At 42.8% G+C, this 18,970-nt stretch overlaps 1 protein-coding gene across 7 annotated transcripts in view; it reads right to left on the bottom strand.

The window, feature by feature from the left end:
• Nucleotides 1-9,896: 9,896 nt before the first annotated feature.
• The window catches only part of FAM35A (family with sequence similarity 35, member A), a 92,831-nt gene continuing 83,757 nt past the window's right edge, over nt 9,897-18,970 (bottom strand). For 6 of the 7 annotated variants that reach the window (XM_014543645.1, XM_014543644.1, XM_014543646.1 and 3 more), the window contains one exon: nt 9,897-10,264. In XM_014543645.1, the coding sequence (XP_014399131.1) occupies nt 10,080-10,264 (185 nt within the window). In that variant the 3' untranslated portion in view covers nt 9,897-10,079. Of the gene's footprint in view, nt 10,265-17,174; nt 17,276-18,970 lie in introns of those variants that run through there. The other variant, XM_014543647.1, reaches the window with a different exon arrangement.

The following is an 18,970-nucleotide window of genomic DNA, read 5'->3' as shown; positions in this document are numbered from 1 at the left end:
TGATGCGCACTGGCCACCAGGGGGCAGACGCTCAATGCAGGAGCTGCCCCCTGGTGGTCAGTGCACTTCCATATGGGGAGTGCCACTCAGCCAGAAGCTGGCTCATGGCTGGCCAGCACAGAGGTGGTGGCAGGAGCCTCTCCCACCTCCGTGGCAGCACTAAGAATGTCCAGCTAATGGTTTAGACCTGATCCCTTGGGGGCCTAAGCCTTTAGTTGGACATCCCCCGAGGGCTCCCTGGCTGCCAGAAGGATGTCTGACTGTAAGCTTAGGCCTGATCCCCCAGGGAGTGGGCCTAAGTCAACAGGTGGACATCCCCCAAGTGGTCCTGGACTGCAAATGGGCGCAGGCCGGGCTGAGGGACCACCCCCCGCCACCCGAGTGCACAAATTTTTGTGCACCGGGCCTCTAGTATAGTAATATTGTCATATTACTAATTTTAAATTTGTAAATTTGTCATTAATTTATGTTATATGTGATTAATGTATTACCAATATATTTTTGGTTGGTTTCCTGGGATTATTTTTCTGGGTACATATTCTAGTCATTCAAAATAGTCACATTTTAATTTATTTAAGACTTTATGTTACAATTACATATTTCTTTTTTTCTCAAAGTATTTCTAATGCTGAACAGACAATTCAAAAATATTATTGGTACACACATCTGACTTTAACTAGAACATAGTTCTGACCAGTAAAAAAAAGACAAACAACCTAATAAAATAAATGTGCGAATGACTGGCGGGCACTTCCCAGGTGAGGATGTGCAGCTGCTGAATAAGCACATGAAGGGCTCAAAGTCATTCGTTGTCAGGGAAACGCAAGCTAAAACCACGTCACACCCAGGACGATGGCTACAGCGAAGCAACGGCACCTCCAAATGCTGGCCAGGGTGTGGAACACCTGCCACCTCACACATGTGAGCGTGTGAAACTGTGCAAGTTTGGAGCACTGTTTGCCATTTTCCTTTAAAGTTAAATCTGCACCTACCTTAGCAACCAGCAATCTCAATCCTAGGTATTTGCCCTCCAAAATGAAAACATATGTCTATGAGACTTGGAAAGTAGGTGTTCATAATAGCCAAAAACTGGAAACAAGCTAAATGACCTTCAATAGGAAAACAGATAATGTAATATATTCATACACTGATATATTAACCAGCAATAGAAAAAATGAACTACTGAGTCACATAAAATTTTTGGATGAATTTCAAAAACGTTATGTGAAAACAGCAAGTAAGAAATAGAACCTGTATAATTTCATTTATATCAAGTTCATGGACAATTAAAACTAATCTATGATGATATAAATCAGAACAGTGGCTGCCTAACATGGTGGGAATTAACTGGAAGTGCAGATAAGGGAAATTTTTCAAATGATGAAAATGTTCCAATCTTGATTGGGATAGTGGTTACATACTAGTAAATGTATATACATTTGCCAAAACTCAGTAAATTGTACACTTAAGATATGTGTGTTCCACTGTATATAAATCTTAATTTTTTTAGTTCCAGGAAGAAAAAGTCTGATTGGCCCAGTGTAAGCCAGGCATCCTACTCTCTTTGAAGAATCAATTTTGCCTACAGTAATGCAAGACTAGTCCTAAACAGCCGAGGGCTTGGATCACAGCATGGAGGAGAGTTCTGGGGATGGTGACAAGTTAGAAGCACTGTGAAAAGGCCATCCTATCCCAAGTTTGTAGGACTGTTTATCCACTCTTACAGGACAGCATACGGAATAAAAGCCCTCTTCTGATTGGCTTCAAACCCCATGGATGTGAATATTAGAATAGGACGTGTAATGTAAACATATCACTGATGTCTATAGATTCAATTTCCAGATCACGTTAATAGCAGCCCTTATTTCAGAGCCTGCACTGCAGTGGTGATGCTATTCAGAATCTGGTAGACCCTGCTGGGGATCCCAGCAGCAGCGTTCCGTTTATGGCTGAGGAATTGGCATGGCTAAAAACTGTCATTCAATGCTTTGCACAAATCAGTGTGTTTTCACACACTAAATTGAACCTGTAATAAAACCTCCATTGCTTTGGGAGTTAAGGTTTCTTCAGAAATGTATTGTCTTTGTTGCAGTGTCTTATGTCTCCCCTGATCATTTGTGGGGGAGGGTTATTCATTTTTTTCAGCCCTGTTAGGTCTGATCAAATAATTAAATCAATACCCCCTCCCTTGGGAACTGACCTTTAGACCCCTTCACAACCGACATTCCCTCTTGCTTCAAACATTCCACTTGCTAAGACCACATTCCACTTGCTAAGACCATTATCTTTCCCCTCAGGACTCACCTAGAGAATTCTCCACCCAGAAAAAGCCAGCCTAGAGTCCTTTAAAATCTCAGACTCCCTGTCCCTGGGTGCTGGCGCCATTTGGGGGCTCAGCCCATCTGGTTTCCCAGATGACCTAATAAATTCATAATTCTTTACCCCTTTTGGCCTCATGCATTCCTCCTGCAGCGACCCTAACATTTGGTGCTGAAACCCGGGAGGGTTCCACGGGATGGGGAGCCATTGCCCCGGCTTCAGTCACCCCTAGTTTACTACTCGGAGAGCAGGAGGCAGCAGCAGCTCAAATGGGCTTACTCCCCCCGAATCCTACTCGGGTGACATGATTGCCGGCCTTGATTAGGCCTCCCTCCCTTACGGGCCCTCCCGAACCAGCCAAGGAGGATGCCAGATCGGGGACCTCTCCTTCCCATCGCTGACCTGCACTCAACACCGGCTCCCCTCCCCCCAACCCTGATCTCAGACAAAGGACCTAGCACTCGGCCAGAAATCCTCTCCAGTCTGGCTGTAGCCCTGGGACCAGGTCTCACAGTCTTCCATGTCGCAGGGGATGCCTGCCACGTGGGTTAGGCTGCCCTCCTCTCTCCAGAGACCGACTAGATGGTGGGGACGCCCTCCCTCTATCTTGCTCCCCAGGTCTTCCTTTGTTGCTTACCTCCTCTTCCCAATTTACACCACGGAGAATTTTTTTCCGTTCCCACCCCCCAAAAACCACTCCTCTGGGATGTCTCCTCCAAAATCTTCACACACTCAGCCTTTCCACAGAGGTCCAGCCAAAGCACCCTATCCACAATATAAATTAGTCACACTGGCCCGAGATTTTAACACTCTCTGGCGCTTAGACAATTTCTGTCACCACAATGGGAAGTGGTCAAAGATCCCCTACATCCAGGCCTTCTTTACACTCTGCAATTATCCTTCTCTCTGCCAAACTTGCTCTACTTGTCAAATCCTACTTCTCCACTCAAAGCCCCTTCTGCCAACCCTGAACCTTTCCACCCGAGGCTTCTGATCTGTCCTTTCCCAAGCCATCAGGTCCCCAGACCCTCTCTTCGACCCTTCCTATCACTCGATTCTCCGTTCCCCTCTGGGTCCCCGGAACCCACCTCCTTATTTCCCTCCTCTGACTGTCTCTCCCCTCCCCCCCCATCTTCAGTATCCACCTCTTTGTCCACCCCCTCAATCTCCTTACCAAGATTCCCTCTTACTTGTTCCCAGATAGCCCAGCCTCCAGCCCCCATCCTTCCCCTCCAAGAAGTGGCCAGGACCAAGGGTATTGTCCAAGTACACATCCCATTTTTCATGTCCGACCTCACAGATTGAGAAGTGTCTCCGGTCTTTTCCCACCAACCCCACCACCTTTACTAAGGAATTTGAATACCTGACCCAGTCCTATGACCTGATCTGGCATGACATCTATATCCTCCTGTCCTTCTTTCTAACCCTAGAGGAGAAGGAGCACATCTGGATAGCAGCTCAGTACCATGCCGATGCCCTCCATAGACAGGACGTGAGGGCCAACTCAATTGGCACTGACATGGTCCCCCAAACTGGCCTGAGATGGGACTATCAGGTTAATTCTCCAGGGCACCAGCTCCGTAGCCATATAATCACCTGCCTCATTGTTGGACTCAAAAAGAACCCAATATCCCCAGAGATAACCCTTCTTCTGAAAACCCATTTCATATTCCAGTCAGCCCCCAACATACACCATAAACTTCAAAAAATAGACACAGGTCCACAAACCCCTCAAAAATCCCTTGTTAACCTGGCCTTTAAGGTCTTTAATAATAGAGACGTGGAGATCAAAGTCCAAAAACAAAGGCAAGATCAGGCCAAGGCTGAGGCCCAGGTGGCCTTTCTGCTCCTAGCCACCCGCTCTCACGAACCCCAATTGAAGTGCCGGTCCTCTAACTAAGGGCAAGTCAGGGCCTAAGCCTCCTCTGGGCCCATGCTTCAAATGCAACAAGCAAGGACACTGGGCCAAGTTCTTCCCAAACCCAAGACCCCCACCTGGGCCCTGCCCAAGGTGTAGGAGGGAAAGGCCACTGGAAATCAGACTGTAGTCTGGCCCTTCTGGGTCAGACCTCAGCCAGTCCAGCACGGCCGCCCTCTGGATCCAGTTTGTAGCTCCCAGACCTCCTGGGACTGGCCACTGAAGAAGCTTCCCAGGCCCTGACAGTGTCCCACAGACGTACACCACCAGGACAGAGCCTCGGGGAACGATTGTGGCAGGCAAGCCGATCTCCTTTTCAATTGACACTGGGGCCACTTACTCTGCCCTCCCTGAATTCTCTGGAACCCTTGTCTCCTCCTCAGTCTCTATTATGGGGGTTGATGGACTAGTCTCACAGCCATTAGCCACCTCACCTCTACACTGCATCTCACTAGACGCCCCCTTTATCCACTCTTTTCTCGTTCTACCTCAGTGCCTGACCAGGACTACTGCACATCCCCTCATAACGCCCAGTTGTCCCGAACCACAGTCACCTACCTCGGTTTCACTCTCACCCCACAGAACCAAGTCATTCCTTAGACTATAAATGTCTTATCTCCTCCATGACTGTCCCCTCCTCTAAATAACAAATACTCTCCTTTCTCAGACTCACTGTATACTTTGGCCTCTGGGTCCCCAACTTTAGTCTTCTCGCAAAGCCCCTCTATGACTCAAGGAAAGGACCCCTCACTGAGCCTTTAGATCCCAAAGCCAGCATTCTCACCCCCTTAATGCTCTAAAAACTCCTCTCACCTCAGCGCCTTTTCACGCCTCCCCTACTTCCAAAAGAACAACTTTCTTTACTGCAAAACTGCACTTTCTTAACAGTTCTGCTACTATCAGAAGCTGAACTCATTATCACCCAAACCTTAGCTGTTATCACTAAGGAAAACGTGGCAGTTTTAAATCCAAGTAGCTGGAGGCCTGGAAACCAGTCCTAGAACAGGCTGTAGGGCCTGCTCCCCGTAACCCCTCTGCCTTTTCTCCAGCCTCATATGCCTATACATAATTTTCCAAAGTCTTCTTTGGCAACTTAAAAGCTTTGGAGCATTGCTGGGTTAAATGATAAACATCTAAATATTTCAACAAATTTTAAGTTCACCTGATTTTAGCTTTTGTTACAGAAAATCTATAACATAGATTTGGAACTGTTAATGTAATGTCTTGTACTTGGTTATTTTGCTTTGTTTAAGGTATGTTTCTTGCAAGTGAGAGTGTTCATAAATGTCAATCTAAGAAATGCTGGCTGTTTATTTTTTGGTTATCATTGGAAAATTAAGGTTTCTAAGAGTTGATAATAGAAGGCATGAGGCATGGACATGCATTTTGAAGGAAAAAGAAAGTGAGTTAAAGTTGTAAGAATGTTTGTGAAAGTTGTAAGAAGGTTTGTGAAAGTTATGGGTCTATAGGGAGAAATGTTAAAAGGAAGTTATATAAATGACACAGGCCAGTAAGCCAGGACAAGCAGAATAGGGAAACTGAGATAGTAAAACAGCAGTTTGCAGCCATCTAGTAAACCCCATCTTCCTAAGACAAGGACAAATGAAACTAAGAGAATAAGCCTCATTTTGGTATATTAGACTACAACCCTTCAAACTCATGTCTCTTTCCTTTCACCAGACCATTTGTCATAATTCTTATTGTTCTAGCCTTTGCCCCAGTAATACTAAAATTTATAAAACAGATTATCTCCACCAGGTTAGGCTGCTCAGACCCCTGACCTTTTCCTCCCTAAAGATAACATCTAGGCCTCAGTTGTATTTCAGCCCCAGGCCCAGAAAAGCAGCAAAACAAGACAAGTGACACTGTGGCAGCCTCAGGACCAGCTTTTACCTCCCAAGTCACTCAACAGGACCACTTTCAAGCCTTCACCAACCAGTCTCTTGGGCAAATCATGCTGCTGTGACCCCTCGCTCCAACCAGGAGGAATCTATACAGTGTTCCAGCCCACTACAATCAAAGTCCATCCCCCTATGATCACGACACCCCCCTCGGGAAGTAACTATGGAAGATATGGCCTTTGTCACTATTCCATAAAACAAAAAAGCTGGAATGTTAAGTCTGATCAAATAATTGAATGGATACTCCCTCCCCTGGGAAATGACCTTTAGACCACTTCACAACCGACATTCCCTTTTGCTTAGACCACATTCCACTTGCTAAGACCATTATCTTTCCCCTCAGGACTCACCTAGAGAATTCTCCATCCAGAAAAAGCCCGCCTAGAGTCCTTTAAAATCTCTGACGCCCTGTCCCTGGGTCCTGGCACCATTTTGGAGCTCAGCCCATCTGATTTCCCAGATGACCTAGTAAATTCATAATTCTTTACCCCTTTGGCCTCGTGCATTCCTCTTGCAGCAACCCTAGCAAGCCCTATTTGAGATATTCCATTTTCCCAGATATGCTACGCTATAGTATGATGATCACTCTGCTTTTGTGGTGACAATATTTTTTATTGCAGGTTAAATATTTCCTCTATGAAGCCTTCCTGCATCTTCCATTGCCACAGACATGTGCCTGGCTCGGGCTCAGGCTCCCCTTTCATCAATGATAGGCTCCTTGCATCCTATATGGTTTTAGCCCTTTCAGTACCAGGGTCCCACCCATGCCTGGTCACAGGGGGAGGGTAGGTAAACTAAGCAGATGCCATAAGAGTCCTCCAATGAAATTTGCTATGTGATACTAGCAAAGAGTCTCTCTTTCTGAACAGAGGAAAGTTTGGGCCTTCCTACAGTCATCTTTTATCTATGAGCATAGGTAGGAAAGATAGAGAAAAGAGGGAAAGATGGAGAGAAAGGCCAGGAAAGGAGGAAAAGGAAACATAGGAGGGGGGGAGAACAGGGCAAGGAAAGAAATGGGGGAGAAATAGAGGGAAGGAAAGAATTAGGGGTTGGGGTAGCCAGATGACATAATTTAAGCCAATGGATTCAACTGTGCTTTAAGCTAGTACTACACTCAGTTACGTGAAACAGTAACTCAAGCTAGTGTGAGTTGGTTTTTTATCACTTGCAATAAAGAGTTCTACTAAATCTATTCTACTACCTCTTTTGCCTTTTCACACAGATTGAATCCCAGCACTATTATTATTATTATTTTGTTTAAATGTTTCTCTGCCAGCCTGTCTATGAACTCACTGAAAGCAGCCTTCTTATCTGCTCTAGTAGGACCCGTGCCTAACACATGTATACTCTCAGCAAATGTCTGCAGGGGGATCATGTGTTCAATTTTGTCATCCCACTTTAAGATCAGAACCACCCCCAAAAAAATCCAAGATGCAAAAGGAAATTTAGCGCAGATCTCACTAGTGGGGAGAAAGATGAATGCCTCTAGGAGGGGAGAGCTGTCCCTCTCAGCTGAACTATCAAGAGATGAAGAATGAGGTTTACCTAAAATGCCTCCCATGGAATTGCCAGATGTAGCACCACGAACTTCACAGACACTCTTAGGCTACCCAATTGAGTTTTATGAAAATGTATGAAATAAGTTAAGTATACTCTCTTGTTCATCTCAGGTAAGGAATACAGCAAAGAGCTGAAGCTCCGCTGATCCCAATTAAATATTAGATGATAGTCTCTGGTGTTCTTTGTCTCACTTGAAATGGTTTAAAGGCTTCTTCCCAATAACATGTGAAGAGCCATCAACTGCAGGAGTTCACGTTTTGGTAGATGTAGGGATTAGGACATGTCTTGGGGAACAAAGTAGAGAAGGGAAAACTTAAGAGAACAGCTCTCTTGGTGGGCTTATACAATTGGACAGATTCTACATCAAAACTCATTTGCTTCTGCTGTGGTTATGGTTGAAAGAGCATGGATTAGAGGACATCAGCTCCGGGCTCGAGTTTAACCATCTGTTAGATGAATTACCCAGAGGAGCCAAGCATTTTGTTTGAATTCTAGTATCTCTAGATAAAAAATAGGACAGCTTTTTTGGGGGGGTGGGGGGAGGAGGGGATCCTCACTAGAGGAGGATATTTTTTCCATTGATTTTCAGAGTGGAAGGGAAGGGAAGAGACAGAAAGAAGCATTGATGTGAGAGAGACACATCCTTACGTACTCCAACCAAGCCTGGGGATTGAGCCTGCAACCAAGGTGCATACCTTTGATCAGAATCAAACCCGTGACCCTTCAGTCTGCAGGCCGACACTCACCACTGAGTCAAACCGGCCAGGGCAGGACAGCTCTCTACCCACCTTATAGGTGCTAGATAAAACCTCAGAAATCCTTTGGTCTATTCTTTTTGTCTTTTCCCCAAATTAACTCAGAAAGTTTCTACTTTTTTTTTTTTTTTGGTCAAAGATGCCTCTGAGGATTTATTGAAAGGCATGGACCCCTCTCCACTGAAAAATGGACTTTTGTCTGCACTCTCCCATACACATTGTTGCATATTATTTTGGGGAGAATCAAAGTTTTTTTTTAAAAAGGGAAAAAACCTGAATTAGAGAAAATAATTTCAATGAACTATAGGAATTTAACAAAACACATAGTAAAATAAACTTGTTAATTTCATCAAGTTGTTTTTAGTTGTTTTCAAGCAATATTATTAATCCATTAAGTCACAACATACTCCATCCATATTTACAAGTTAAGTGCCACTCCGCATTTCCTCATTTTAGCATTTTATATGAGCTTCTTTGACAAACACAATGAGAACGTAAGTTGCTAATGTTTGTTGGTAAGTCAGTTCAGTAAGGCACTCAAATCCCAACTCACAATGTGGCACTTCCTCCCTCTGTAAAATGAAGCAGGACCTTGTCTCCATCATTTTCAATTCTTCATAAAAAGACATGTTCATCTTGAACTTGTCTAAACATGGGCTTATTCAAACTAGCCCATTATTACGTGTAGTTATGATTAAGGAAATCATCTCATGGCGATAGTTTACAAAAGAGGAATAAGGAAAACTAGAGTTTGAGAGTAGAGCAGAAAGGAGTTCCTGAGGAAGTGTTAACCTGCATCCGCAGTACTTAGCTCAGCACCTAGATTGTGGCAAGGACTGTAGAAAGTGAACCTTCAATTCCCAGGAATACATTGCCGTTATTGCTAGATAATTTCTCTAGAACAGCAATTTTCACCCAGTGTGCTGCAAGAATTTTTAAAACATGCAGCACCCGACTATTTAGTCAGGGGCACTGCTCTCTTTTCCCTTAGACTGTCAAATAAAAATGACAACAGCCAACACAATAGTTGTCCAGTGTGAATGAATCAAATTATACCTATTTTTTGTCAGATCAGCAAAATTTTAGTAATTAGTGTTTATGTGTGCCATGAGATGAAAAAGGTTGAAAATTGCTGCCCTAGAAGCAAGAGAGGAAAACATAAAAACAAAAATCCCAAAAAAATTTTCTTAGAAAAAAATGTTTTATTTTACATATTTAGCTCTTTATTAAATATCTTTATTTAGCTCTTTATAAAATACAAGGGTGAGCAAAAATAGGGTTACAGTTGCATGTGAAAGTGTGTTCTTATATTACTAGATGCCCGGTGCACAAAATTCGTGCACTTGGGGAGGTCCCTCAGGCCGACCTGCATCCTCTCACAGTCTGGGACCCCTCAGGGGAAGTCCACCTGCCAGCTTAGGCCCGACCCCCCCAGGAAATAGTTTTATTATATAGGATTTATTAATTATTGTATTATTTTCCATATGAACAACTATAAACCTACTTTTGCCCACACCTGTGTATTTAAAAACCCCAAGCAAAAGCCCTGTCATTCATTGGGCTGGAAACAAATCCTTTTCTGTGGTCTCCTTGAAGTGCCGTGGTCTCCACTGGCCTCAGGGAGGGCTAGGAGCATGCTCCCCAGGCAGGCAAGAAGTCCAGCAAGGAGAGGTCCTGTTGCAGCGGGTAGCTGTTTTCCTCCAACACGAAGAGGCTCTGCACCTTCAGGACGCAAGGTGCTCCGCAGGCTGCCAACAAGGAGTGGAGCACGTCTGCTGCGACCAAGCCATAGGTGACCTCCGAGGGCGGGGCTGCAGAGAACAGAAACATGCACACTCTCAGTGTCCTGTCCCACAGGCAGAAACACGCGCTGCAGGCTCACTCTTCCCCCTGGCTCAGTGGGTTAGCGTAGACATATGAACCAGGAGGTTGAGGTTTGATTCCTTTTCAGGGCACATGCCCAGTTGTGGGTTTGATCCTTGGTGGTGGGCGTGCAGGAGGCAGCCAGTAAATGATTCTTTCTCATCACTGATATTGCTGTCTCTCCTTCCTTTTCCCTTCCTCTCTGAAATTGTTAAAGAAATATTAAAAAATAATTTCCAGGGATCCTGGCTGTTGTTGCTCAGTAGTTAGAGCATCAACTGAAGGATCATGGGTTCAATTACCAGTCAAGGGCATATACCTTGGTTGTGGGTTTGCTCCCCACTTCTGGTCAGGGGGCATGCAGGAGGCAACCAGTCAATGTGTCTCTCTCAAATCAATGTCTCTCTCTCTGTTTCTCTCTATCTATTTCTCTCTCCTTCCCTAGCTCAGTTCCACTCTCTCTGAAGAACAATGGGGAAAAATTTCCTCAGGTAAGGATTAACAAAACAAAACAAATAAAATAAAAATATATCCTCGGGTGAGAATTTTTAAAAAATGTCCATACCGCCCAAAGCAATCTATAGATTCATTGCAATTCCTATTAAAATACCAATGACATATTGCACAGATCTAGATCAAATATTCCAAAAATTTATACAGAACCACCAAAGACTCCAAATAGCCCCAACAATTTTGAGAAAGAAGAACAAAGTTGGAGGTATCACATTACCTGATATCCAACTGTTCTACAAGGCCATGGTAATCAAAACAGGCTGGCCCTGGCTGGTGTGGCTCAGGTGGTTAGGCATTGTCTCAAGTACTTAAGAGTTGTCAGCTCGATTCCCAGTCAGGGAATGTGCCCTGGTTGCAGGCTTGATCCCTGGTGGTGAGGCATGAGGGAAGCAGCCAAATCAATGTTTCACTCTCTCTTGCTCCCTGTCCCTTCCTCTCTCTAAAAATCAACAAAAATATATATATTTTTAAAAACAGCCTGGTACTGGCATAAGAACAGGCATATAGATCAATGGAACAGAGTCAGGAAATAAACCCATGCCTTTATGGTTAATTAATATTTGACAAAGGAGGAAAGAACACACAGTGGAGTCAAGACAGTCTCTTCAATAAATGGCAGTAGGGAAATTTGACTGGTACATGCAAAAAAAGGAAACTAGACCACCAACTTAGACCATACACAAGAATAAACACAAAATGTATAAAAGACTTAAATGTAAGTCATAAAACCATAAAAATCCTAGAAGAAAACATAAGCAGTAAAATTTCAGGCATTACTCGTAGCAATATTTTTGCCAATATATCTCCTTGGGCAAGAGAAAAAAAGCAAAAAATAAAGAAATAGGACTACAAACTAAAAACCTTTTGCACAGAAAAAATAAAATCAACAAAATGAAAAGGCACTGAGTCAAATGGAAGAACATATTTGTCGATACATCTGATAGGGGGTTAATTTCCAAAATATATAAAAAACTTATACAACTCAACACCAAAAAGAAAAAACAACACAATTAAAAAATGAACAAAGAGCCCTAACCGGTTTGGCTCAGTGGATAGAGCATCGGCCTGCGGACTCAAGGGTCCCAGGTTCGATTCTGGTCAAGGGCATGTACCTTGGTTGCGGGCACATCCCCATTGGGGAGTGTGCAGGAGGCAGCTGATCGATGTTTCTCTCTCATCGATGTTTCTAACTCTCTATCCCTCTCCCTTCCTCTCTGTAAAAAATCAATAAAATATATTTTTTAAAAAATGAACAAAGAAATAGACACTTCTCCAAAGAGGACATTCAGATGGCCAATAATCATATGAAAAGATGCTCAACATCACTAATCATCAGACAGATGCAAATTAAAACCACAATGAGATATTACCTCATGCCTGTCAAAATGATTAGCATCAATAAATCAACAAAGAAGTGTTGGTGAGGATGTGCAGAAAAGGAAACCCTCATGGTGCACTGCTGGTGGGAATGCAGACTGGTACAGCCACTGTGGAAAGCAGTATGGAGTTTCCTCAAAAATATTAAAAATGGAACTTCCTTTTTATCCAGTGATCCCACTTTGGGGAATATATCTGAAGAAACCCGATATACTCATTTGAAAGAATATATGCATCCTATAACTTGATATGTGGTATTGTAATTCCTCCAAATTTGTTCTTCTTTCACAAGATTGCTGCAGTTATTCGAGGTCTTTTTTAGTTCCATATAATTTTTTGGAGTATTTGTTCTAGATCTGTGAAATATGCTGTTGGTATTTTAATAGGGATTGCATTGAATCTATAGATTGCCTGGGGTAGTATGGACATTTTAATGATGTTGATTCTACCAATCTATGAACACAGTATATTCTTCCACTTGTTTATATCTTCTTCTATCTCTTTTTTCAACGTCTATACTTTTCTGAGTATAGGTCTTTTGCCACCTTGGTTAAGTTTATTCCTAAGTATCTTAATTTTTTGTTGCAATGGTAATGGGATAGCTTGCTTAGTTTCTCTTTCTGAAAATTCATTATTGGTGTATGAAAAAGCCATCGATTTTGGGGTGTTCATTTTGTATCCTGCTACATTGCCAAATTCATTTATTAAATCTAGTAATGTTTTGGTGGAGTCTTCAGGGATTTCTATGTATAATATGTCATCTGCGAATAATGAGTGTTTTACTTTCTCCTTTACAATTTGGATGCCCTTTATTTCTTCTTATCTGATCACTGTGGCTAGTACTTCCAGTATTATGTTGAATAAGAGTAGTGAAGATGGACATCCCAGTCTTATTCCTGTTCTTGAGGGAAATGGTTTTAGTTTTTGCCCATTTAGTATGATGCTTGCTATAGGTTTGTCAATATGGCCTTTATCATGTTAAGATATGCTCCTCTATTCTCACTTTGCTAAGAGTGTTTATCAAAAATGGGTGTTGGATTTTGTCAAATGCTTTTTCTGCGTCTATTGATAATGATCATGTGATTTTTGTCTTTCAATTTGTTTTGTGATGTATCAAGTTTACTGATTTGCGAATATTGTACCAGCCTTGCATTCCTGGAATAAATCCCACTTGGTCATGCTGTATGATCTTTTTAATATATTGCTGGATCCGATTTGCTAATATTTTTGATGAAGGATTTTAGCATCTATGTTCATCAGGGATATTGGCCTGTAATTATTTCTTTGTAGTGTCTTTATCTGGTTTTGGAATTAGGATAATTCTGGCCTCATAAAAAGAGTTTGGAAGTGTTCCTTCCTTTTGGATTTTTTGGAATAGTTTGAGGAGTATAGGTGTTAGTTCTTCTTGAATGTTTGGTAAAATTCCCCTGTGAAGCTGTCTGGACCTGGGCTTTTGTTTGCTGGGAGTTTTTTTTTTAATGCTGCTTCTATTTCATTAGCTGTTTTATTGGTCTAATCAGGTTTTCTGATTCTTCCTGATTCCGTTTTGGGAGATTGTATTTTTCTAGCAATTTGTCTATTGCATCCATATTGTCCAGGTTGTTGGCATATAGTTGTTCATAGTATTTTCCTACAATCCTTTGTATTTCTGTGGCGTCAGTGGTTACTTCTCCACTTTCATTTCTGATTTTATTTATTTGGGTCCTCTCTCTTTGTTTCTTGAAGAGTCTGGCTAACGGTTCATCAATTTTGTTTATACTTTCAAAGAAACAGCTCTTGGTTACATTGATTTTTTCTATCTTTTTTAGTCTCTGTGTTATTCATTTCTGCTCTAAACTTTATTATTTCCTTCCTTCTACTTACTCTGGGCTTTTGTTACTGTTCTCTTTCTAGTTCTTTAAGTTGTAGCACTAAATAGTTTATTATTGATTTTTCTTATTTTTTGAGGTATGCCTATAGTGCTATGAACTTCCCTCTCAGTACTGCTTTTGCTGTGTCACATATGATTTGGGGTTGCTGTGTGTTCATTTTCATTTGTTTCTAGGAAGTTTTTTGTTTGTTTCTTGATTTCATTGGCAACTCATTCATCCCATATAATAAAAGGGTAATATGCAAATAGACTGAATGGCAGAAAGACCAGAATGCCTGTACCCCCTTGCCCTGGCCGGTCCCGCCACCCAGTGAGCCCCCCACACACACACACCCTGATCAGGGGTGGGGGAAGACAGCAAATCGCCCGGGACCCTACACCTGGCTGGCCCCACCCCCCAGCAGGCACCCTCACCCCGATCAGGGGTGGGGCCGGCTGGCAAACTGCCTGCAGACCCTTGCCCTGGACAACCCCGCCCCCAATTGGCCCTCGGCCCCAGCCAGCCCGCCCACGATGGCCCCGACCGGCTGGGCCCTACCAGCACATGAATTCGTGCACCAGGCCACTAGTTGTTTAATAACATGCTATTTAGCCTCCATGTGTTTGAATGTTTTGGGGAGTTTTTACATAATTGATTTCTAATTTCATTCCACTGTGATCTGAGAAGATGCTTGATATGATTTCAATCTTGTTGAACTTGTAGAGACTTGTTTTGTGTCCTAACATGTGATCTATCTTTGTGAATGACCATGTGCACTTGAGAAGAATGTATATTCTGCTGCTGTGGGGTGAAATGTTCTATAAATGTCCATTAAATCCATCTGATCCAGTGTGTCCTTTAGAGTCACTGTTTCCCTATTAAGTTTTTGTCTGGAAGATCTATCCAGTGAATTCAGCGGGGTGTTAAAGTCCCCTACTATGACTGTATTGCTGTCGATCTCTCCATTAAAGTCCTCTAGAAGTTTTTTATATATTTAGGTGCTCTTATATTGTTTGCATATATGTTTACCAGTGTTATATCCTCTTGTTGGATTGATCCCTTTAGTATTATATAGTGACTTCTATTGTCTCTTGTGATGGCCTTCATTTTGAAGTCTATTTTGTCGGATATGAGTATTGCTATGCCAGCTTTTTTTTTCTTTTCCATTTGCATGTAAACATTTTTTTCTATTCCTTCACTCTCATCCTGTGTGTGTCTTTTGTTCTGAGGTGGGTCTTTTGTAGACAGAATATAGTTGGGTCATTTTTTTGTATCCATTCAGCTACCCTGTGCCTTTTGATTGGAGCATTTAATCCATTTACATTTAGGTTATTATTGATAGATACTTATTTCTTGCCATTTTAATTATGTATGCCTAGGTTTCTCTCTCTGTTTCTTCTTCTCATTAAAGCAGTCCCTTTAGCATTTCTTATAATGCTAAATTGGTGGTGATGTACTCCTTTAGCATTTTTTTTTTTGTCTAGGAAGCTCTTTATTTGACTGTCTATTTTGAATGATAGCCTTGCTGGATATACTAATCTGGTTTTAAATCCTTGCTTTCCATTACCTTGAGAACTTCATGCCATTCCCTTTGGCATATAGAGTTTCTGATGAGAAATCAGGTGTCAGCCTTATGGGAACTTCTTTGTAGATAACAGTTTGCTTTTCTCTTGCGGCCTTTAAGATTCTATCTTTGCCTTTAAATTTTGGCAATATAAGTGTCTGGGCGTGGGCCTGTTTGGGTTCTTCTTGCTTGGGGTTCTCTGTGCCTCCTGAACTTATTCCTTTACCAGGTTAGGGAAGTTTTCTGCCATTATTTCTTCAAACACGTTCTCTATTTTCTCCCTTGAACTTATTCCTTTACCAGGTTAGGGAAGTTTTCTGCCATTATTTCTTCAAACACGTTCTCTATACTTTTCTCCCTTTCTGCCTCTTTTGGCATACCTGCTATTTGAATATTGTTATGTTTCACATTAGCCCACAGCTCCCTTAAGCTGTCCTCCTGTTTTTTAATTGTTTTTTCTTTTTGGTTCTCTGAATGATTTTTTCAACCCTGTTTTCTAATTCACTGATTTGATCCTTAGCTTCCCCTAATCTGCTGTGTATTCCTTCCAGTGTGTTCTTTATTTGTACTACGTCATTATTTCTGTTTTCATAGTTACTATATCTTTTTTTATGCTGTTGAGCATCTTTACCATCATTACTATGAACTCCGTATCAGATAAATTTCTTATCTCCATTTCATTTATCCTTCTTCTGGAGAATTCTCTTGGTCTTTCATTTGGGGGTTGTTTCTTTTTCTCCTCATTTTGGCTGCCTGTTTGGGTTTGTGGCTATGTATTAGGTAGATCTGCTATGCCTCTCAATCTCTAGTGCAGGACAGTGTAAAATGCTGTCTGACTAATTAGATAAGGCAAAGACTCAAAGCCTCTAGAGATCACCTCTGCCTACAGATTGATAGAATTACAACTTGAATTGCCCTCTGGCAATTGTCCTCACATGTGGCAAGAGTTTTTCAACAGGGTGGGGGCAGTTGCTTCTGTCTGGAGGCTAATTATTATTTTCAGTCCCTCAAGTGGCCTCAAGAACTCAGCACTGTGGGGCAAGGTGTTTTCCAATAGGGTGGGTCACCTGTCTTCCCCTCAGGAAAGGCCTCCTGTATAGCAAATGTCTGTGTGGGAATGATTGTCCTCCACTGTATTAGGGAATGACTCAGCAAAGGAAACCTGGGTGTCTGCCTTCAGAGCTCTAACCCCAGAGACCCCTATCCTGGCTTCTGCTCGCACAGCTCTAGTCCACTCTGCTCTCCCTTTTCTGGAGCACAAGGTGGGTGGCTCCACAGGGAATTTTGTGCCTTGCCCCTTTAATAGGGTGCCTGAATTTTCAGCCGTCTCTCCCTGGCCAACAGCAACTCTGCTGCTTTTCACAGCCATAGCTATGCGGGTACCCTTTTCAGTTCTGGTGCTCTCTGCTGGGGGGCCCATCTTGGGGATTAGACCCCAGAGTTCTCAGTGGCAACCCTCCACAGCTAAGATAACTTTCCAGAACTTTAGTTGCTGTGTGTGGGAGCCTGGCCAGCCCTTTCACACCTCCACCCCTCCCACCAGTCTCTATGCAGTCTCCACTTTCAGTCCTCAGGTATCAGGGTTCTCTTCAGTGAGTCTTCCATTGATTACTCAGGCAGTTTTTCTGTATTTTAGTTGTAATTCCAGTTCGGCCCTGGGAACATGTCCATGCAGCATTCACTTACTCTGCCACCATTTTTTATCTCCAGGAACATTCTTTTAGAGATCTGCTAGTCCCTCCCTGGACAAGGAAGGGAGCCTGAGGCTGAGTAGGAAAGACATTTCCGGGCTGGATGACTTTGGAGGGGACCAAGATGTGGAACAGGGTCTGCATTTCCTAGCCCCAGGCCTAGAAGGAAATCACGCAAAGACTCAAAGCTTCCAGAGACCCACATCTGCCTGCAGTCCTGTAGTCTGATTGTTATCAGCTTTGATCAGCCTTAGGCTAGACCAGATGGTGGGGTGAGAGTTCTTCCGACAGGGAGTGATAACTGCCTTTCCCCTAAGCAAAAACCACCTGGACAGCAAAGACCCATAGGAGAAAGATGTTTTTTGCAGCCTGAGGGAATGACTCAGCACAGGAAACCGGGTGGCTGCCCTCTGAGCGCCAATCCCAGACCCCCAACTCTGGACTCTGCTCACACAGCTCCAGTCCATTCTTCCTTCCCTCTGCCAGAGCCCAAGGTGAGTAGCTGCACACAAAATTTTGTGGGTTGGCCCTTTAAGAGGGTCCCTGCCTTTTCCACTGTCTCTGGCTAGCAGACAGCAATCCTGCTGCTTTTCACAGCCAGGTGCTATGTGGGCACCTTTCTCAGTTCTGGTGATCTGGATTGGGGAGCCAAGCTTGGGGTTTAGACTTCAGTGTTCTCAGGTGAACCCCCTTCAGCTGAGATATCCCTCCAGACATTCAGCTGCTGTCTGTGGGAGCCTGGCCAGCCCTTCTGCACCTCCACACTTCCTACCAGTCTCTATGCAGTCTCCACTTTCTGTCCTTGGTTATCAGGATTCTCTCCAGCTAGTCCTCAGTTGATATTTTAGGGCGGTTTTTCTGTATTTTAGTTGTATTTCCAGTTTGGTCCTGGGAGAGTATCAGTGTAGCTTTCATTACTCTGCCGCCATTTTTAATTCCCCAGAGCAGCGTTTTTTTACAATAGCCAAGATGTGGAAACAGTCAAAGTGCCCATCAGTAGATAAGTGGATACAAAGCTGTGGTACATTTACACAATGAATACTACTTGGCTGTAAAAAAGAAGGATATTTTACCTTTTGCAAAAGCATGAATGGACCTAGAGATTATTATGCTAAGTGAAAAAAGCCAGTTAGAGAAAGACAAATGTTGTATGATCTTACTTATATGTGGAATCAAATGAACAAAATAAATTAGCAAACCAAATAGAAACAGCCCATACATACAGAAAGCAGACTGACAGCTGTCAGAGGGTAGGGGGTTGAGGGACTGGGTTAAAAAAGGTGAAGGGATAAAGCAAAAAATATGTACATACACAATATAGATATGTACAAGAGTATGGTGATAGCCAGACAGAAAGTGGGGTGGGAGAGGTGGAAGTGGGCAAAGGGAGGATAAATGAAGAAGGAAAGATACTTTACTTTGGGCAATAAGCACACAATGCAGTATGCACATGATGTTTGATTGACTTGTACACTTGAAACCTGTGTGGGAGGTTTTTTGTTTGTTTGTTTTATATTTTATTTTATTTTTTAATCCTCACCCAAGGACATATGGAGAGAGAGAGAGAGAGAGAGAGAGAGAGAGAGAGAGAGAGAGAAAGAAAGAAAGAAAGAAAGAAAGAAAGAAAGAAAGAAAGAAAGAAAGAAAGAAAGAAAGAAA

Source organism: Myotis brandtii, unplaced genomic scaffold, assembly GCF_000412655.1.
Source record: "Myotis brandtii unplaced genomic scaffold, ASM41265v1 scaffold33, whole genome shotgun sequence".
NCBI classification, from domain to species: domain Eukaryota; kingdom Metazoa; phylum Chordata; class Mammalia; order Chiroptera; family Vespertilionidae; genus Myotis; species Myotis brandtii.
Note: the sequence above shows the minus strand (reverse complement) of the source record. Positions and strands in the feature narration are given on the sequence as shown.